This window comes from Ambystoma mexicanum, chromosome 8 (assembly GCF_040938575.1).
Source record: "Ambystoma mexicanum isolate Mex_15411 chromosome 8, UKY_AmexF1_1, whole genome shotgun sequence".
NCBI lineage: Eukaryota > Metazoa > Chordata > Amphibia > Caudata > Ambystomatidae > Ambystoma > Ambystoma mexicanum.
The window spans coordinates 406,596,595-406,616,740 of record NC_090929.1 but is presented as its reverse complement, the minus strand read 5'-3'; the positions used below and the strand labels follow the sequence as shown (position 1 = coordinate 406,616,740).

Below are 20,146 nucleotides of genomic sequence, written 5' to 3'. Positions count from 1 at the left end.
TTCTCGGATCTATTGACCATTTTGAAAATTAAGGCGGGATATATATGTTAATGAGCTTTTCATCAGCCTACTCAGAGGGAATTGGTTTGGTGGACAGTGGTATGGCTACTAATCTGGAACAAAATTGGCCCTACTAATGGCTGATTGGGTTACGATAGATGGCATGCATGCTTATAAATCTCTGAACATACAAAATATGTTGTTCTTGCCATTTATCCAGACAGGAAAACTAGACGCTGGTTTCTACGGTTTATGTGGAACTTGATACTGACCAGGGAAGACTTGGTCCGATATAGCATGATGCCGGTTGAGCATGCACTCTGTCGTATTTGTAAAGTGGAAAATCAACCTAAGACCAAGAAAAAACATCTGGTATTATTTTGTAGAGCTGTGCAGGGTAAAAGATGAATCTTCTTGAATGTATTCAATCTGGGCGATGAGGTGACTGTTTGGCACTACTGCTTGACTGATTGGACAACATCCATAGTGCTGGCTGTAGTTGGCTTTAAGAATTGTTTGCAATTGGAGTCATTAAACTCTGACAGTGCAGTTAGGAAACTTTATAGCACTTTTGAAACTGTATTGCAGTTTAGAAATTGTGCTGTAATTTAGAAATCAAATGTGTGTATTGGATACTGTACTTTAGAAATTGCATAATCTCTCCCTTTTTAACATGCTTGGTCAATTCTTTTACTATGTTGATGAATTTCAATAATTTCCCCTTTTTCATAGTTTTTTACATGTAGTTAATGTTAAAGGTTAGTATTTAGCCATATGACATGTAAAAAGAAGTTGCCTTCTCAACCTAATCCATATGCAACCTCTGTTCTAAAAGCATTCAACTATGTTTCCTGAACAAGGGATATGTGTGTCTTTAGCTGAGTTGCAAGAACTTCATTTGTTTGACTTTGCTGTTAAGGACATTTTTAGTTTAATGATAATTCTGTATGTCCGGCCAGGTTCCAGATGGAAAAGATGTCTGGGAAGACATGTGCTTGCATAGGTTAGATGCTGCACACATAGGGACAGGGAGATATTGCAGAGGCGTCAAACCATAGTTTTGTGAATATTGTTCTCTAAGAAAAATTATAACAAAAAAGTATCAAAAGAAACTGAACAGTTAAGCCAAATGTATCAAGAACATTTATAAATAAATATGCACTGTGTAGGGCCATTAATTCACATTCAAATCATAGTGGTAATATAAGGTCCCTAAACTAAGTTCTGGAATGGTAGTCCAACCTGCCGCTTTACTCCGTTCGTAGGGTTCATGATATGGGAGACCAACACAGGGTGCATTTGGTATAGTGCTTTGATGTAGAGTTGAGGAAATCGGAGGTATATAAACTAGGTAAATATTCATTTCTGGCTTGTATTGAAGCAAGGAGGAGGTGCAGTCATTCATCGACACATGGCTTATAGCCTCTGAGTGAAACAACATAGATTGCATTGCAATGAAACAATATGGAGATAATTATTGGCTGGAAAATTATCATTCTGACTGATTTATAAAGTGTTCCAGTGGTCAATACTTTTATTGATGATCAATACTTTTTTGTGAAATGTCTTGTGTGTGTTCATGTACAGCTGATCGCGTGGTATAGTCTGTGCGAGTTGAGTTTGCTACCTCTGGCCGGCCTCTCTTGGCCCTCTTCCTGCTCCCACCTGTGAGGCTAAAAACCTCTGGGTCGTCTTCGACTCCACACTCTCCTTCTCTCCTTACATCTCTGACGTCTCTAAGGTCACACTACCAGCTGCACCGCCTCAGAGGTATTCTTTCTTTCCTCTTCTTCCCCCAGAAGCTCACTGTCTTCAGAGCTTTGGTTCTCACTAGGCTGGACTACGGCAACAGCCTCTTTCTAAATCTGCCTGCCTCTACTCTTCGCCCTCTGCAATTCATCCAAAACAGGACAGCAAGACTTATCCTTGACCTCAAGCCCAGGGATCGTATCTCTCCAGGACTGAAAGGTCTGCACTGGCTCTAAGTGGCGGCGAGGGTTAATTTCAAAACCCTCTGCATCGTCCACAAGGCCTTCTGGGGCCTGGGGCCTCAATACCTTCAACTCTCTCTTCCTTAATATCTTCCTTCTCGAGCTCTTCGCTCATCCGCCTCCAACTCTCTCATGATCAGTTGCTTCTCCAAGCAACTAGTTGGTGGTAGATCTTTCTTCGGATGGGGCTTCCTTCTGGAACAGCCTCTCTGCCTCTCGGAAAATTTAGAACTATCTCCAGTTACGGAAGCACCTCAAGACCTTCCTCTTTGCTTCTGATGTCTCGCCTCCTCTCCCCTGCTGAACTCCTGGCTGAAACGGAAAGTGCACTGGTCAACTGGCTACCCTCTGTTCTCTGGCCCAGGCCTCCCTCCCCTCCACCCCCTGCCATTTGCACACCTGAACTGCCCCCCTTGCAACCCATGCACTCTGGGGCTGTTTCTGTATCCCTACAGCCCCCTACAAGCACTTAACAATTGATGTCTGCATTTACCCCGGCACCTGCCACCAGCTGGCCGTACTTCTTATTTTTATTTATTTACTGTTTATCCTTTGTTCTGCACTTCCCCTCCCCCTTTCCCCTCGCACTTTTCCCCTCCCCTCCCCCCTCGCCTGCACTTTGCGATCTCAATGTCACCTGGCCTAGTAAGATCGTTGTCTGTCTTCCCCCTGTTCCCCTCCCTTGCCTCGTCACGCCTTGAAACACTTGTGTATAGGCGCGTTATAAAAGCCATATCACATCATACTTATCACATTGTTTGTAGCGTACTCTTCCCCCAGTGATGTTTTGTGCTTGATGGTTCTTTTGTACATGTAGGTTCCCCTGATGATGATGATGATGCTGATACTTGTTGTTGCAGCAGTGTATCATTGGCATTTTGGTCTTGCTGATTGAGATATTCTCTAAGATCCTCTGCCTCTAAAATGTCCTTCTTTTCGCCACCGTTCGCCACAACGTTTAGAGCTCATTTAAGGAACCCATATTTCTAAGTCCTGTATTTTGCATTGAGATCCTAGGGCAAGGAAGTATTTCCTCTTGTCCATTCTATGTCTTGAAGTCTGTCGGAAATATCTTGGGTGCTTTATATAGAAAGGAGTTTTTCTTTTTTGCAGTGTCTATAATCCTTCTTGTGTGTTGGTGGCATAAGAGGCAGATGAAAAAAAGCCTTGGTGCACCTCTTATGGACTGATTCCTGAGACTAATCCTATGAGATTTCAGGATTTCAAATAGGTGAGTAAAAGGCAGCCAAGGAGATGTTGCAGCCTCCATGAATCATGCATGGCATTTGCTTGAGACCTACCCCGTTTCTGCAATCTGAAGTGACATTATGCATCCGTAGGCCTTCCTTCTTGTATGTTGAAGTCTGCACGCATGTTCTTGAGTTCACTGCAAGTGTGTGACATCTTGGAGTTGATGGAATCTACAGACATGTACAAAGCTGCAATTTGTGAAAGAAATTTCTCAATGATGAAGATTCCTGTTTCATTAGAATCGGTACATTGGGTGGTGGAGCAAATGGCTGTAAAGTTATTTTGTGAGGGAGCGCTATCCTCAACTTGAATGACTGGCGTCGCCATGGTGTCAACAGTGGATAGTTGCGAGTATATGAAGTCTGCAAATTCAATTATTAAATTGCCAGCACCTTGCCTGTTATAGTATGAGTAAAGTGTAGTCTCGTCTTTAGCTGAAAACTGTATGTCGTGTATAAATCTCACTAATAAGATTTTATAAGGTATCAGTTTGAATGTTGAAGCACATTTAAGTGGCCTACAAGGGAACCAATAATTCATGTGATGGGTGAAATGTGTTGGGCCTGTATGATTAACAATGTCATACTTCACCAATGTAGAGCTATGTCCAAATCAAAGAATCTCCTTTACATCTTTCTTAAATAAAATGGTAGTCTGTGTGATTATTTTTGGCTCTTCTGAAGATGGAAATGAAAGAAATGGGAGAGAACCCTCTTTTTTTGTTATTGGGGGGGGGGGGGGGCTTGCTCTTGAGGGTTGTATCAGTTTATACAAGGCAATGAGACAAAGCTACCCCTCCCTTTAACGCACAGGTAGTGCAAAACAACTTACAGGCAGGTAATGTACATTTCCATTAGCCATTCATGATCAAAGTAACGAGTTATAATGCTGTTAAAACAAAATGTATTCTACATTAAATATCTTGATAAAAACAGAGACAAACATATGACTTAACTTGTCATTCAAAGTAAAATGATGTTGTTCTAAAAAGGTGATGTTAGTAACACAAAGGTGATTATATGTACTGTAAACCATGTCTGCACATTTCTACTGTCGACACTATTGTGTGTTTCCAGTTCAGAGTATATACAGAAAGATGCAAAACGGGGGGGGGGTTCTGAGAAACTCTCTACCAGCACGAACACAGCCCATTGACTTGTTCTTAGGTGGATGGCCCCTGGGAGAGTCTCAACCAAGTCTTTAGCTCACTGTTCTTTTCACAGAGAAGAAATATCCCCACATATCAGTCTTTTTCCTGCCCAGGGGCAGTCTAGCACCGACATGCTAGGCAATTCTCCTCTGAACAAGATTAACCGCACGGATCATGCCCAACAAGGTTGAAACTCGTTTATGGTGTTGCTGTGATACCCTTGTTCAGAGGAAGAATTGCCTAGCATTTCGGTGCTGGACTGCCCCTGGGCAGGACAAAGACTGATATGTGGGGATATTTCCCCTTTCCAACAACACCTTTTGTGAAAGCATTGCTGAGCGTGGATAGGGCGTAGAGCGCTCGATCCGCACCCAGCAATGCCCACTAGACACCAGGGATCTGTCTGAGCGGCGGGGGCTGCTTACAGTAAGCAGCCTTCTTCCTCCCCCTCCACCCCCCCCCTGGCCCCCAAAGCATGAGGGCACATATGGACTGAACCCTGGGGGCAGATGGCTGATCAAAAATGGAAATTCGATGGGGGTGGGACGCCGGGGATTTTTTTTTACCCATGAAAGGGTGATGGCCCTCCCCCACCAAGTGGAAAGGGGGGGCCACCACTTGTAGCCCTCACTGGGGGCAGATATCTGCTCCTAGTAAGGGGAGGGCTGAATGAGATGCACCCCCTGCATTCGGTGTGTGTGTGTGTGTGTGGGGGGGGGGGGAGAGTGTCATTCCCCATTACATTAGAAAATCACCTGGCGGTTTAGGGTGCCCCTCTGCCCCCCATAAAGTGTAGCCTACCATTTTCTATTTTTTTCTTTGCCTTGGCGCAGAGGGGCACATTGGTGTGCCAATCTGGCCCCAGGGTGCCAAAACCTTACTGCCCCACCCACTGGGAGCCTGTTCCACAATTTTTGGTGCCCCCCCCCCCCCCCCAATTCTCTGCCACCCTCTGAAACACACCGCCAACAACGCATGGCCTACCTTCCTCCGTCCCCACAGGCGTGTTTCGGTGGGTGAGCCAAGTAAAATGTGCGGAAATTTCTTTTTTTGGGGGGAATTTGCCTGGGTTTCTGGGTAATAAATTCTGGGCCGATTTTTGCGCAAGTCAAGACCTCTGCAGATTCCCACGGGTGTCCTCTTTTCAGAAATGCATGGGGTTCCCTGTTTTCCTTGGTGGCTTGGACACCCGAGGCCCATATCTGTATGGTGTGCCTGTCTGGAAAAATCGTGAAATTCAGCTGTCCGAAAAGACTTTGGGTTAGGGGTGTTTTCGGCTTTCCCCTTGGCGCGCAGGTAGGTGCACCCACACATGTGAGGTAACGTTTTCATCTGGACGCGTGGGGGAATGCGAGAAGGTATGACATTTGTTGTTTGAGTGGTTTTCATAATGTTTCGACCCATTTGCTGGTGCCCTGTCACACACCCCTTTCATTTCCCAAATGTGCCCTACATTTAGTCGCTGTTTTAGGCACCATACACTTTTGTAACCTGCACAAGTAAGTCACCTACCCTTGAAAAGGTCTGCCTGTGCTCTTTCAAAAAAATGTATGCTTGCTGTTCCTCACCACATTGGTTTTCCTGATTTACACATGCTAAGTACGTCTGTCCAGGCCGTAAGCATAAAACTCCTGTGTACCATGGCTCAGTGTTTGGCTTGTGGTATTGATTGTTTTGTGAAACACTACAAAAAATGTGTGCTTTCCTAACTGCAAGAGTCTGGGGAATGTAGCGAAACTATTGGCATTTTCCCCTACCTAGTTGTTGCTCGACCTGCGCAAATCACCCCTTCCTAACCTTGAATTTTGTCTCCTTTTCAGAAATGTATGCCTTTCTGTCCTCCCAATTAGGCTTTTCTTCCATTCCGTCTATGCATGTCTAATTGGCAAAAATGGCCAAAATCGCCTACCTCTCACAAAACGGTTGATAACCACATCAAAGTATTTTATTTTCGTTTCCACTCAACCTATTCTTGAAAGCTAGGAAATTGGGAGCATTCAGCACATCAAACCATTTGTTCCTAGCTCTTAGAAGGAAAAAACACAGGCTTCTTTGTACATCATTTTATTGGCATTTTTTGAAAAAAACGCAACATTTTTGCCCTTTTTGGCTATTTTCTCCCAACCCCTACAGCAACCTAGGATTCCTGGGTGGCGTTAAGACCGCCTACGTGTGGGGGGAAAAAAAGGGGCCAAATTTGGCCGAGATATCTCATGTAACGAAAAAGTTACAAGGCATTGAATGGCGACATACCGAAATCGCCTTGGCACTGGGGGAAAAACCCATGGCACTTAAAGGGTTAAAAGAGTCCATCTGTGGAAAAAATGTTAAACAAAACTGTTCAATATCTCTACCTTGCTCCAATTCAAACATGTTCACAACATCATTACTGTTCTATCACTTCTAAACAGGGGCCACGACTCGCTCAGCCACTACACGCTTACCTCCTGCCATACACACAAGTTGCACTTCACAGTAACCCCTAACACCTCTACAGTAACATTGGTATGACAAATAATTAAAGTCTGGACATCAAAACATATTTTTTTTATTTTGCTGCACCCATCTCCCAGTTGCGCTTGAATAAAAGTACCTTGGGGGACACGGCCCTTCTTCCCACAGCATACTTTGCCAGCAACAAATATTGCCAACAACTCATCGTGTTTCCTTTTCGAGCCATTCTCCAGCTCCTCAGAAATGCCGGCGGCATTACCCTTGTTGACTGCCGCCGGCTGCTGGATTAAATCTCCGGCAACCTGCCGGCCCAACCACCAGTACGCCGTCAAATATACAATGATCCACAATGGCTTGACCTTTTGCAGTACCTCAGACAACTCTCCTTCGAAGCCGCTTGCTCCGACAGCGCTCCGTATTACTTCCTGTTTAAAGTTGATGACACTCACAAACTCGGCCAGTAAGAAATCTCGCCACTGCCTCTACTCATACACGCAACGCGACCACAATCACCAACTGTGAGGGTGCTTTACACTAACAATCCTGCGCTTACAAAGCTGCGGAATATCAGAACCATGCTCCATCCCGTGTAATCGCTGTTGCGTTCGTACCAAAGATCAGAGTCCTGTTACGTCAGAACAACGCAACTGGTCTGCGTAACTCCTTAGAAATTCCAGGACAATCACCATTACCCCAGGTACATCGGGTGATGTCACCATTACATTCAAGCAGCCGAGGGAAACCGAGCTCCCGAAACCAACGGTCGCTGCTCATCTCTACGCCCTCCTGGCTACAGCTTCACAACACAAGGTGCCTGTGCCTCGTGCTTGCCCTGCTCTGCTACACCATTTCAACATGTGCTTTTGCAGCCCCAACAGCCAGGGAGCTGTCTTCCCCAAACACCAGGACCGCTCCCACCAAGCTGCTCACAGCTGCCAATCACAGCAGAGGACTGCTCACAGAGAGGTAGGTACAAACAGAAAAGAGAGTGGGCACCACCATGTATTCAAAAATGTTCAGAATATTCAAGTAGAAATCAAATATTTCAAAAAAGAATATACATCCAATTGAAAAGGAGCTGGCTGTGACAAGTCTGGAGACACCCGGACTTATAATTGCAACACACGCTGGAGACCAAGTAATAATACTGGGTCACACAACCGCTCTCATATGGGGCCCAAGATGGGCACGTATTTATATCTGATTCACGACAATATGTTCAAGTATCCATAATATACCATACTTCTTAGAGAAAGGAAGATGAGTCTTTCTGATTCATATCAAAAATGATTTATCCATAATAGTTCAAACAAAAAGCTATCACTAATAATCCTTAGTGAGGAAGCAGTTGCCACAATCCACATGTATTAGACTAAAAAAGCCAATGCATTTCGGAAATTATTTCCTTCATCAGGGCGAGTCTAATTATATAAGTCCAGCAAGCAAGTATATAACATAACAAATGCAAGTATGTGACATAAATTCATATAATGGTGACAATTCAAACGAAACATACATTGAAAAAAATGAAAGGAAACATACCAATTAGTAGATGTTACATCCTGGGTAAATATCAATAGCAAAAAAAAGAAAAAGAAAAATGCCGTAAGTGGTTTATAAGGTAAATAAATGAAACCAAAGAATATTAGGTATGGATTTACCTCATTGGTGTGGTCAGTGGTGAAAAACAGAACGTCCTGCGTTCATGCCCACTTAGCAGTGGGTTTTAAATGACAATATGCACAAAGGCATGGAGAAAATCCACTCGTGCTTACAAGGAAACCAATCTGTGGATCATAAAAGATCCAATTAGATACTGTGTTTTACACTCATACTTGGTCAAAGAGAAGGATTGTAATCAGATTCTTACCTTGTAATACACAGAGAGAAACGATCCTTCACTGTGCAGCTGCAGGGCAGTGACTCAGACTGCAGTGTGAAGCCGTTGTCTAGGCAACGGTTCTTTTGTTTAGCATGTGACCACCTCGTTTCTGTGAGATGCAGGTGGTCACAATTAATGATGTAAAATCGGCCAGGGCCCACAAAAATGACAAACCAAATATTTATGGGGCATCATCAATAGGTGCCCATAATTGTGATGATAAAATCCGAAAAAAATTAAACATTAGAATAATGAAGATAGAAAAAATACTGTCACAGGTCCTGTGGCTGTCTGGTCACAATACTGCTGTAAAGTCGGCCAGGGCCCCCAAAAATAAAAAATGAGGTATTTATAGGGCATCACAAATGGGTGCCCATAATTGTAATAACAAATACCCAAATTAAAAAAATTTATGAAAAAACAAAGTAGTAGTGATAGATTTATGCAGGTGGTCACAAATAATGATGTAAAATAGGCCAGGGCCCACAGAGATGTCAAACCAAGTATTTATGGGGCATCATAAATAGGTGCCCATAATTGTGATGATAAAATCCGAAAGAAAATTAAACATTAGAATAATGAAGATAGAAAAAATACTTTCACAGGTCCTATGGCTATCTGGTCACGAATACTGTTGTAAAGTCGGCCAGGGCCCACAAAAATTAAAAATTAAGTATTTATGGGGCATCACCAATGGGTGCCCATAATTGTAATGACAAAATTCCAAATAAATATATGAAGTAACAAAGTAGTAAAGATAGAAAAAATACTGTCACAGGTCTTTAAGCTGTCTGGACAGCAAGACATAACAAAATTAAGCTAAGGTAATAGTAAGACTATTCAAACGTAGATGAGCAGTTGAAGTACAGTCACAGTGCGTAAGGTGTCGCCCAGGGGCGGCACCTTGGGTCCCAGACATGCGTCCGGGACTTGCACTAGGGCTGTTACTAGAATGCTCCTAACATAATTAGACAAAAGGCAACATATGCCAGACAATAATTAAGAAAATAAAGCAAAAAAGGCTACATGAGGTAGAGTGATTCGAACAAGTTAAGCTCAACGGCTGTCAACATGTGGAAATGTAAAAAGAGCAGTATCCAAATGTTCAGAACATCTTTCACAAATTACTCTGAGCATCATATAGAATAGCCAATGCAATCAAAAAGTAATAATTAGAGCACAGGGCAAAGAGACCCCTATGTATGAAAACATGGCAAAGCATACACCTTTAACACAGGCAAAACAGTAGTATCACAATCAAATATAACAGTGGTAATTGATCTCCTCATTCAGACCGCTCGGGACCAAACTACAGAGTTTATCAATCCAAAATGTCTCTCTGCGATTGAGGCGCAGACCTAAATCTTCATGAGGATTATTTCTTCTGAGTACCTCCAGAATCAGAAACTTAATCTGTGAAAGATTGTGATTGTTCAAGGCCCAGTGGCGAGCTACAGCCGAATTAGGGTTGGAATTACGGATACATGACCGGTGTTTGTTCCATCTGATTTTGGCTGCTCTAGTTGATTGGCCGACATAGTATTTTCCGCAAGGACATTTAATGCCATATATGATGTTGGCAGTGTCGCATGTGCCAAATGTCTTGAGGATGATCTTCTTACCTGTGCGTGGATGGAAGATTATATTGCCTTTAATGACGGAATTGCAATTAATGCAGTGTAGGCAGGGAAACGTACCAGTGCGTTGTGTGATAATTTTTTTCAATGGAGGTCTTGTATGTACAAGTTCGTCCCTGAGATTCCTACTCCTCTGGTATGCAAACACAGGTAATTCAGAAAACAAGTTTTGTACTCTTATGTCGTTTTTGAAAATGTTCCAGTGTTTCTTAATTGTTTGTTTGATTTTATTGCTCTGGGTAGAGAATTTTGATACATATACCTCAACCACACAGCGAGCTCCTCAGCACAAACATCCACCGCTGTTTTTTTAGGCGCACGGCCAAAAGAACCCGCAGGGGGAGGAGGAAGCCTCAGACCCAAACCTCAAACAGGTCTACAATTAAGGAAAACTTAGTGATTAATATCTCAGACAGAACTCTCACTAAACGGGAAGAAGACACATTACAAAAAGGTCTCAGTTTTGTTCCGACCTATAGTACAACATTGTTCAACAGTAAGATCGAACTCTATAAATTTGTAAGGAAGCTTAAATTGAAAGTGTTCTTTGAAGAATTGGAAACATACGATAAACCTCCCAACATGCCTGGTTTCCAAGAGTTTAGGGCTAAAAGTGGGTTCATACCTCCCATCAGTGTCCCCTCTATCGATATTTTTCAAAAACTGGTCACTCGAGATCTTGAACGGATCAATTATCGAACCCCGCCACACAAGAACTTGAAACCTCACGAAATGAGACTTATTAGAGATCTCTACAGCGACACCAAAATCACTATTCGCCCTGCAGACAAAGGAGGTGCCCTTGTCATCCTTAACACTACAGACTATGATTCTGAGTGCAGTAGACAACTTCAAGATCAGACCACATATGCCACTCTAGATCATGATCCAACTATCTCAATCAAACAGAACTTAGTTATTCTGCTGGACAAAGCACTCAAACTAAATTGGGTAAATGAACATACACAGAAGTTCCTGCTCAATGAACATCCGAGAATTCTGAATTTCTACACTCTGCCAAAGATTCATAAGGACCCTATCAAACCCCCTGGCAGACCCATTGTCGCAGGAATGGACAGTATAAACCAGCCACTTGGTGTTTACATTGATTTTTTCCTACAACCCCTAATTCAAGACATTTGGCACATGCGACACTGCCAACATCATATATGGCATTAAATGTCCTTGCGGAAAATACTATGTCGGCCAGTCAACTAGAGCAGCCAAAATCAGATGGAACGAACACCGGTCATGTATCCGTAATTCCAACCCTAATTCGGCTGTAGCTCGCCACTGGGCCTTGAACAATCACAATCTTTCACAGATTAAGTTTCTGATTCTGGGGGTACTCGGAAGAAATAATCCTCATGAAGATTTAGGTCTGCGCCTCAATCGCAGAGAGACATTTTGGATTGATAAACTCTGTAGTTTGGTCCCGAGCGGTCTGAATGAGGAGATCAATTACCACTGTTATATTTGATTGTGATACTACTGTTTTGCCTGTGTTAAAGGTGTATGCTTTGCCATGTTTTCATACATAGGGGTCTCTTTGCCCTGTGCTCTAATTATTACTTTTTGATTGCATTGGCTATTCTATATGATGCTCAGAGTAATTTGTGAAAGATGTTCTGAACATTTGGATACTGCTCTTTTTACATTTCCACATGTTGACAGCCGTTGAGCTTAACTTGTTCGAATCACTCTACCTCATGTAGCCTTTTTTGCTTTATTTTTTTAATTATTGTCTGGCATATGTTGCCTTTTGTCTAATTATGTTTGGAGCATTCTAGTAACAGCCCTAGTGCAAGTCCCGGACGTATGTCTGGGACCCAAGGTGCCGCCCCTGGGCGACACCTTACGCACTGTGACTGTACTTCAACTGCTCATCTACGTTTGAATAGTCTTACTATTACCTTAGCTTAATTTTGTTATGTCTTGCTGTCCAGACAGCTTAAAGACCTGTGACAGTATTTTTTCTATCTTTACTACTTTGTTACTTCATATATTTATTTGGAATTTTGTCATTACAATTATGGCCACCCATTGGTGATGCCCCATAAATACTTAATTTTTGTGGGCCCTGGCCGACTTTACAACAGTATTCGTGACCAGATAGCCATAGGACCTGTGAAAGTATTTTTTCTATCTTCATTATTCTAATGTTTAATTTTCTTTCGGATTTTATCATCACAATTATGGGCACCTATTGATGATGCCCCATAAATATTTGGTTTGTCATTTTTGTGGGCCCTGGCCGATTTTACATCATTAATTGTGACCACCTGCATCTCACAGAAACGAGGTGGTCACATGCTAAACAAAAGAACCGTTGCCTAGACAACGGCTTCACACTGCAGTCTGAGTCACTGCCCTGCAGCTGCACAGTGGAGGATCGTTTCTCTCTGTGTATTACAAGGTAAGAATCTGATTACAATCCTTCTCTTTGACCAAGTATGAGTGTAAAACACAGTATCTAATTGGATCTTTTATGATCCACAGATTGGTTTCCTTGTAAGCACGAGTGGATTTTCTCCATGCCTTTGTGCATATTGTCATTTAAAACCCACTGCTGAGTGGGCATGAACGCAGGACGTTCTGTTTTTCACCACTGACCACACCAATGAGGTAAATCCATACCTAATATTCTTTGGTTTCATTTATTTACCTTATAAACCACTTACGGCATTTTTCTTTTTCTTTTTTTTTTTTTTTTGCTATTGAGATTTACCCATGATGTAACATCTACTAATTGGTATGTTTCCTTTCATTTTTTTCAATGTATGTTTCGTTTGAATTGTCACCATTATATGAATTTATGTCACATACTTGCATTTGTTATGTTTTATATACTTGCTTGCTGGACTTATATAATTAGACTCGCCCTGATGAAGGAAATAATTTCCGAAATGCATTGGCTTTTTTAGTCTAATACATGTGGATTGTGGCAACTGCTTCCTCACTAAGGATTATTAGTGATAGCTTTTTGTTTGAACTATTATGGATAAATCATTTTTGATATGAATCAGAAAGACTCATCTTCCTTTCTCTAAGAAGTATGGTATATTATGGATACTTGAACATATTGTCGTGAATCAGATATAAATACGTGCCCATCTTGGGCCCCATATGAGAGCGGTTGTGTGACCCAGTATTACTTGGTCTCCAGCGTGTGTCACAGAGAGGTAGGTCTCAGCTTTCATATCAGGCCCCTCCACAGCACAGCATATGGGCTACAAGCCCCTCCGGGCACTGTAATGGGCTCCAAGCCTACCAATGTCATTATTGGCCCTCGTATTGTCCACAGCTTCTTTATAGTCTCCTAGTCCCTTGGGGCTCACTCACAAGCTTCCAGCCCCTCAGCTGCACAGCATGGCTTCAAAGTCTCTAAGGCGCAGCTCAGGCGCCAAGCCTCTCTAAATGCTGCAGCCATGGGCTCCCCTCCATGCCGCAGCTTTGGGTTCCCAAACCCCTTCAAAGCAGTCAATGTCTGCCAACGTTCTTCTGCCAGTCTCTTGGTCCTCACTGTGCTTAACCTGCCCAACTGCTGGCAGACGAGCTGGCCCTTAGCCCTGGGGCTGCTCCCAATTGCCTGTGCCCTTTGCGATGGACCCTTCTGTGCCTAATGACTAAAGAGCTCTCCGTACCTGAGAGGATCTTCTTTGGTTGGCATGGACCCTCCTTAGTGGTGTATCGGCCCCCCCCCTCCCCCCCAACCCTCCAGCACAGCGAGCATCCTTGTGGCCACTGTAAAGCTCTGGGTTCCCAGTGATGACTGACATCTTCTGATATTCTAGTTGTTCCTTTTATTGAAGTTCCAGTGCATCTTTTATGTTTACCTTGTCAAGTTCATCAGAGCCTAAGACAACATGCACTCACTCAGAACTCTTAACCATACAACAACATTTTCACAGGCAGCATTCCATGTCACTCATCCAACATTCCACTCATACTTACAAAAGCAACAATAAAACCAAATCACTACAAAATACTCTTAGCGTGGTGAAAATAATAGGAGTTGAATTTTCCTGGTTAGTAATTTAAAGCTGGGCTCTCTGCTAAAGCTTAACACATTGCAGCAAATTGTGCGTGGTGTCATATCTAAAATGTTTACAGTTGCCTATATCCTAAAAACGCTGGCAGAGGCGGCGCTGCACTATAGCATGTCCAGTATGTACTGTTCGATACAGCTTTAAATTGAAGAAGACCAGTTTGTGAAGGCGCACTGCTCTATGCTTGTTACAGCGAGTGCTGATGCTCAAAGAATGCCTCCTTGCAATACGGCGTGTGTGCACCCCAGTGTTCGTAGCTATTGTGTTAACAAAAATGTATATTAATACATGCCTCAGGCGCCGGCTTACTGTTCAGGCCAAAAGAAAAGGTAAATACTGAGGACGGCAAAGCTTACCTCTCATCTACTCCGACGCACCATCTCGCGCATGCGTCTAGGCGGCAGCCTGCATGTGTTCCACCAACTTTATTTAAATGCCCTCTGTGGGCCTCCGATCACCTTGTGAATGACAACTTCATATGTTTGTCTCTGTTTTTATCAAGCTATTTCATCTAGAATACATTTTGTTTTAACAGCATTATAACTCGTTACTTTGATCATGAACGGCTAATGGAAATGTACATTAACCACCTTTAGGTTGTTTTGCACTACCTGTGCGTTAAAGGGAGGGTAGCTTTGTCTCATTCCCTTGTTTAAACTTTCTTCTGAAGATGATGATGGCTGCTTCATGGATGGGTGCCACTGTTCTTCAGTCAGCACACCTTTTATTTACATGATTAATGTAGGCAAAGGCCTCCTTCTCTGGGCATCAATTACGATTATTTTGTCACTAACAAGGAACAGAGATTGCGGTTGATGCAGGTAAAATTGCGATGCTGCAGCTGTAAGTCTACCGCTTTCTGTGTAGGTAAGCACCAGGTTTTCCCATGACGTCTTCATGCCATGCTGTAAGCCTATGCTTATAGTGGTGAGGGAGATTGTTTTGAGTCCTTTTTGCTTATGTGTAAAATGGTATCCACAATGCTTCCCGAATTGCCTTTTCTAATCTCTAGTTGGTATTAGCAATGTTTATTGCGCCTTTGTACTTTTTTAGATGGTCTCAACCTGAGCCGGTAGTGGAATTCTGGTAGCAAGAGACCATCTTGCTGAGGACCTGTAAACCTAGACCAAATGTGGGATTCAACACTATTCTAACGCCCAGGATCAGTGGATCTGCATGCAATTTCACTTGCATTTAGACTCGTCATTTATTTCATTATTTACTATCCTGCTTGAAGCTTCCTTCCCAAACCATGGTCCAAGATTGTGTTGCTCAAATGAGGGATGGCATTTGGAATAAGGCAGATGTGGTTGATTATTAGGTTATTGCTGGGCCTGTCCACTTCCTCTGACATTGCAGATTTGTATGCTTATTCTGTCCATGCCTTTGACTAAGAATGCGGACAGCTCACAATTCGTTGTTCCTTTATTTCCCATTGGCAACAGTGGGCGGGTATGCAATGGTATGCGCTAATGTCAGTTTCTTTCCTAGACCTCAGACTATTAACAGCCATGACGATCAGCACTTTTAAATGTTTGTTTAATCGAGTTGAAATGTAATTAAATCATCGCTGTAGTCGCCAGATCTGCACGGATGATAAATACATGTATCCTGCCATGTAGGGAGCAACGCTGCGCTACCTCTAGATACAAATCTACCTTGCCTGATTAAAGATCTCGATATGTCGAGATGGGCTACCGATAAACAAAATCAAGGTAGAGGTGATCTTCCTTGGAGCAGGTTAGATAAAATAAAAAAACTCTGAAGGAGCCTCTTACTGTGCCGCCATTATTTGCTGAAAACATTACTCTGCATAGAAACAATCCAAATCTTGCGAGGCATTTTCCAGAATGGTGACTCCTGTCCTATCAAATGTATACTTGTAGTAATATGCCATTATAAATGTGGATTTTTAAGATGATCTTGCCATTGATCCCAACAGAGAATCCTCTTATGGTGGTTAGAGCACTGATCAACTCCAAGACTGCAGTGCTCTCTTGCGGATTGAGGGCTCCTAAAATAAGAGAAGATTTGTGACGGTACAGATTGCTGCGGTACCACTACCTTTCTTTTTGACTAAATACAAATGCACAACATAGGCCATGAAAAACATGCAGGTTAATTGAAACTGAAGTTGTCTTTTGTTTGGCCCCCTCAGCAATCTTTGGAATGTATTCCTGTGGTCCCGAATCTTTGGCCCATGCCCATTCAAAGTAGTCGGGTGAACATTCATTAGAATTACAATTCAGTGCCACTATACACTCTACCTTTTTTTTTATTTTCTCTTGTTGTTTAAAAGAATTTCTCTTTCTGGGATTTCCCAAAAAAGTAATTCCAGTGCAAGCATTAGCCCGTTCTGTTAAATTATGGAAATTGGGCTTTACGTTTTCTTCCACAGACCCTACCGAAGCTTCAGTGAATCCAAACCCAGCATCCCATCTAGGATGAGTCTTTGTCCTTTGAAGCACATCTAATTTGCTTTCCAACTTTCAGTGTACTTCATGCTCAAGTTGAAGATTCTTTACAGCACTAAGAGCCATACATGGGGTTAGCAAAATGAGACATTACGGATGTACCCAAGGAGAATCCCTTATCTCTTTAAGAGCATAGTACCCTGTATTCCCCATCTGGATCTGCACTGAGCAGATGGGGTATGCTGGTGGTTGTAAAATTCGAGTGTATTACCATATGTGACATATCAGTGGAAGTGTCTACCATGACATGTTACCCAAACATTTATTTAAAAAAAAAAACACGTAAAAGTCAAATTAAAGAACCCATTAGTTATTTTCAGGTGTATATGAGGAGTCCAATGCATAGAAACATCTAGTTAATACAGGTGTATACGATGGGCCAGTGTGTATCTTTGGCTGCAGTCTCCTTTACTTCATCAACTCTTCCACTTCAGCCACTCATCCTTCCCATAAAAAGCCATTTTCTCCCAACTGCTTATCCCGACCCTCCCAACTTTTATTTCAGTTTATCACCCAAGTACTATTATCAACTAACAACTGTTTACTTCCATTCAGAAAGGTGCTGGTCATGTGACGTTTCAGTGTAGTCCTGAGCCTTCTCCAATGGATGCTGTACCCTGGACAGTGCGCCCTCTCCTGGGCTATGACTGGATAGCAGGTGAGTCCCTGTGTCCATAGTATGAGTGGTATTTATTAGTGGGCATGGCATCAGCTGATTGGTAGTTGTAGTGTTGTGTTGTCAGCAGTGCTGTTTAAATTGAACAGTCTTCCCGATCTCATTCTGGAGACATTTATATTATGATTTTATTTTTTTCTTGTACTTTTCAGGATTGTTGGAAACAGACTGCTCTTTGGCAGAGAAATCTGAGCAGTACTTCTCTGAACTCAATGAGTTTCGAAGAGTTAACCAGGAGGAGTGTATCCACACGTGTTACTCTGAGTAAGTGACCAAAGTCAGACTTGAGGCATTTTCTGAAGTTGAAAATCATAGTTGAACTCTGACACCCCAGCATTCTTTCACAGTCGCTTTAAATCGTGACTATGCATTAGGCACAAATATACACTCCTTCTCTCTCTCCATAGTGCTAATTGAATCTCGCGTATTAATTTCCCAATCTGCAATCTAAACCTACTATTGAGTCTCAGGTGGATCCTCTAGTAGACTGCTGTCTTTTGGAATTGTTTCTTTGCTTTGATGATACGTCAAATCTGTATAGTCGGACAACTTTGGTTCTTCTGAGAGAACTGCTGAGAAGAGGTTTACACATCCCAAGCCCATAACCTACTTGAATGAGATGTTAGCAGCAACACCGAACCAAGAGCATGTAATAGTGTTTGACTATTCCAGCAAAATAGGGCCGGATAAACTTAATACATTGGTGAGGGGTCTACAGGAGCCCCACAAAAACTGAAGCTACACTTTCCTATCTTTCTCGACTGCAGGATTCTGTTACAAGACCGGAGGCGAGCATTATGTTTCTACCTCTTTGTCCTTCCAGCAGATTTAACTCTTGATATTTAATAAATAAAATCTTATCTTTTTTTTTTAAACTAAAAAACAGGAAAAACACTTTCCAAACTTGAACCCCAGTGTCTCTGGTCTCATGACCATATCCTTGCTATGTGCCATGAGCCACTTACTGGCCAGGTCGTTTCCTCTTCATTTCTGCTATTTTAATAAGATCGGTTCCAAGTATATGTAGCTCCTGCTTTTGTAAGGTTTATTGATGTACTTTGTGGGGTTTGACTGATTTTTACCGTTATGTATGTCTGAGATCAAGTTGTCCTTGTATAAAGTGCAGTATATTGTGAGATATTGCTACATGATAAGCGGATTGATTATGTTCCACGTTCCTTAGAAGCTGCGGCGAACGTAGAGCGAGCACGGCAAAGCAAAATACGGAGTCGCTGCTGGACCTACAAGTAACTCACTTTGTGGGCCCCCGGCAGCACTCCGAGCAGCGTGCCATTTTCCCGCGGCTGAGCAAAGCCACTTTTTACACTTCTTCTCAACCGCATAGGCGTTTGAAGCAGATTCACTTTGCCGCTTCTTCCCGTAAGTTTAGATGTGCGCTGGCACTCGGGGAATTCAATCTTCACTGCAAGAGTGGCGACTTGCATGACTCAAAGTTTACCCAAGCCGATAGAAGTGAGACTAAGGATCCAGTAAGAATGCCCCAGACCGGAATTACCCGGAAAAGTGCCAGAAACACACAATTTAGATCCGGAGATGATCACTTTCATATCGAAAGCCTCCAGAGACCTTAGGAAAGGCATGAACCGCGCCTGGAAAGGCTGCCAACAGAAGGTACTGGACATGACCAGTCCCACAGCCAAGATCATGGACCTAGCCGAGAGGGCGTAGGATACCGGGGAGCCATGGACCCAGACACCCTAAAAAATTGGGCACACCAAGACGTGTGCCTCCTACGGAATGCAAATTGTGCCCTTTCGTACGAGAGGAGAAGAGGACTACTGCTAAAGATAGACTCAAAGCTGAGAGACCTAGCGACCTATAAAGCCGGCGAAGCTGCGCAAGGACTTCTATTTGATGAAGTTAGGGCATTTTGTGGGCACATATACAGCCCTCGAAAAAGCGCAACCATGCATCAAATTTTCCCATTGAGCGTTTTTGCCGGGAACGGTTGCGGTACAGGTTGTGCTCCTGGTCGTCCCCGCTGCAGAGGAGGCCTCAGAACCCAAGAGCTCACTATTGGGAGTCACAGAAACGGGATGCGTTCTTCCCGGCGCAATGGCACAGCAACAGCGGACGCAGAGGGTGAGGTTATTACCGCCACCCAGGATCCCAAGCAGGTGAGCATCTACAAAATATTTCTTTCGACCCTACCGAGAATTGTCGGCTTTCTGGCAACATCCATACAAGCTATCTTTCCGGGCCCCCTACAGAGGCAAAATATTTGACACTTGCAAGGGGGTCTACGGTACCATCAGCTAGTATCCCTGGATCAAGAAGGGAGACTAGAGCTTGAATGGTGGCTTCAGAACATGGAAGCCTGGACCGTATGGGCCATATTCGGGGTCGTCCCGGAGCTCATTATAGAGTTGGACAGCTGCAAAGCAGGCTATGGGGCAAGATGCAGCCATCTGGAGACGGGCGGCAATTGGTCACAGGAGGAGTTGTCCCTCCATAAATTGCTTAGAATTACTTGAAGGCTCTTTCATGATCAAGGCCTTCATGAAGGGCAAAGCGGAATGTTGCATCCTGCTCAGGATGGACAACATCTCGGCGGTCCGATA

General features: G+C 43.1%; 1 protein-coding gene across 2 annotated transcripts in view; it reads left to right on the top strand.

Annotated features, from left to right (window-relative positions):
- Positions 1-20,146, top strand: part of MIIP (migration and invasion inhibitory protein) — a 157,796-nt gene that overhangs the window by 100,848 nt on the left and 36,802 nt on the right. For both annotated transcript variants that reach the window (XM_069609904.1, XM_069609905.1), the window contains exons 3-4: positions 17,444-17,546; positions 17,717-17,828. In XM_069609904.1, the coding sequence (XP_069466005.1) occupies positions 17,444-17,546; positions 17,717-17,828 (215 nt within the window). The remainder of the gene's footprint in view (positions 1-17,443; positions 17,547-17,716; positions 17,829-20,146) is intronic.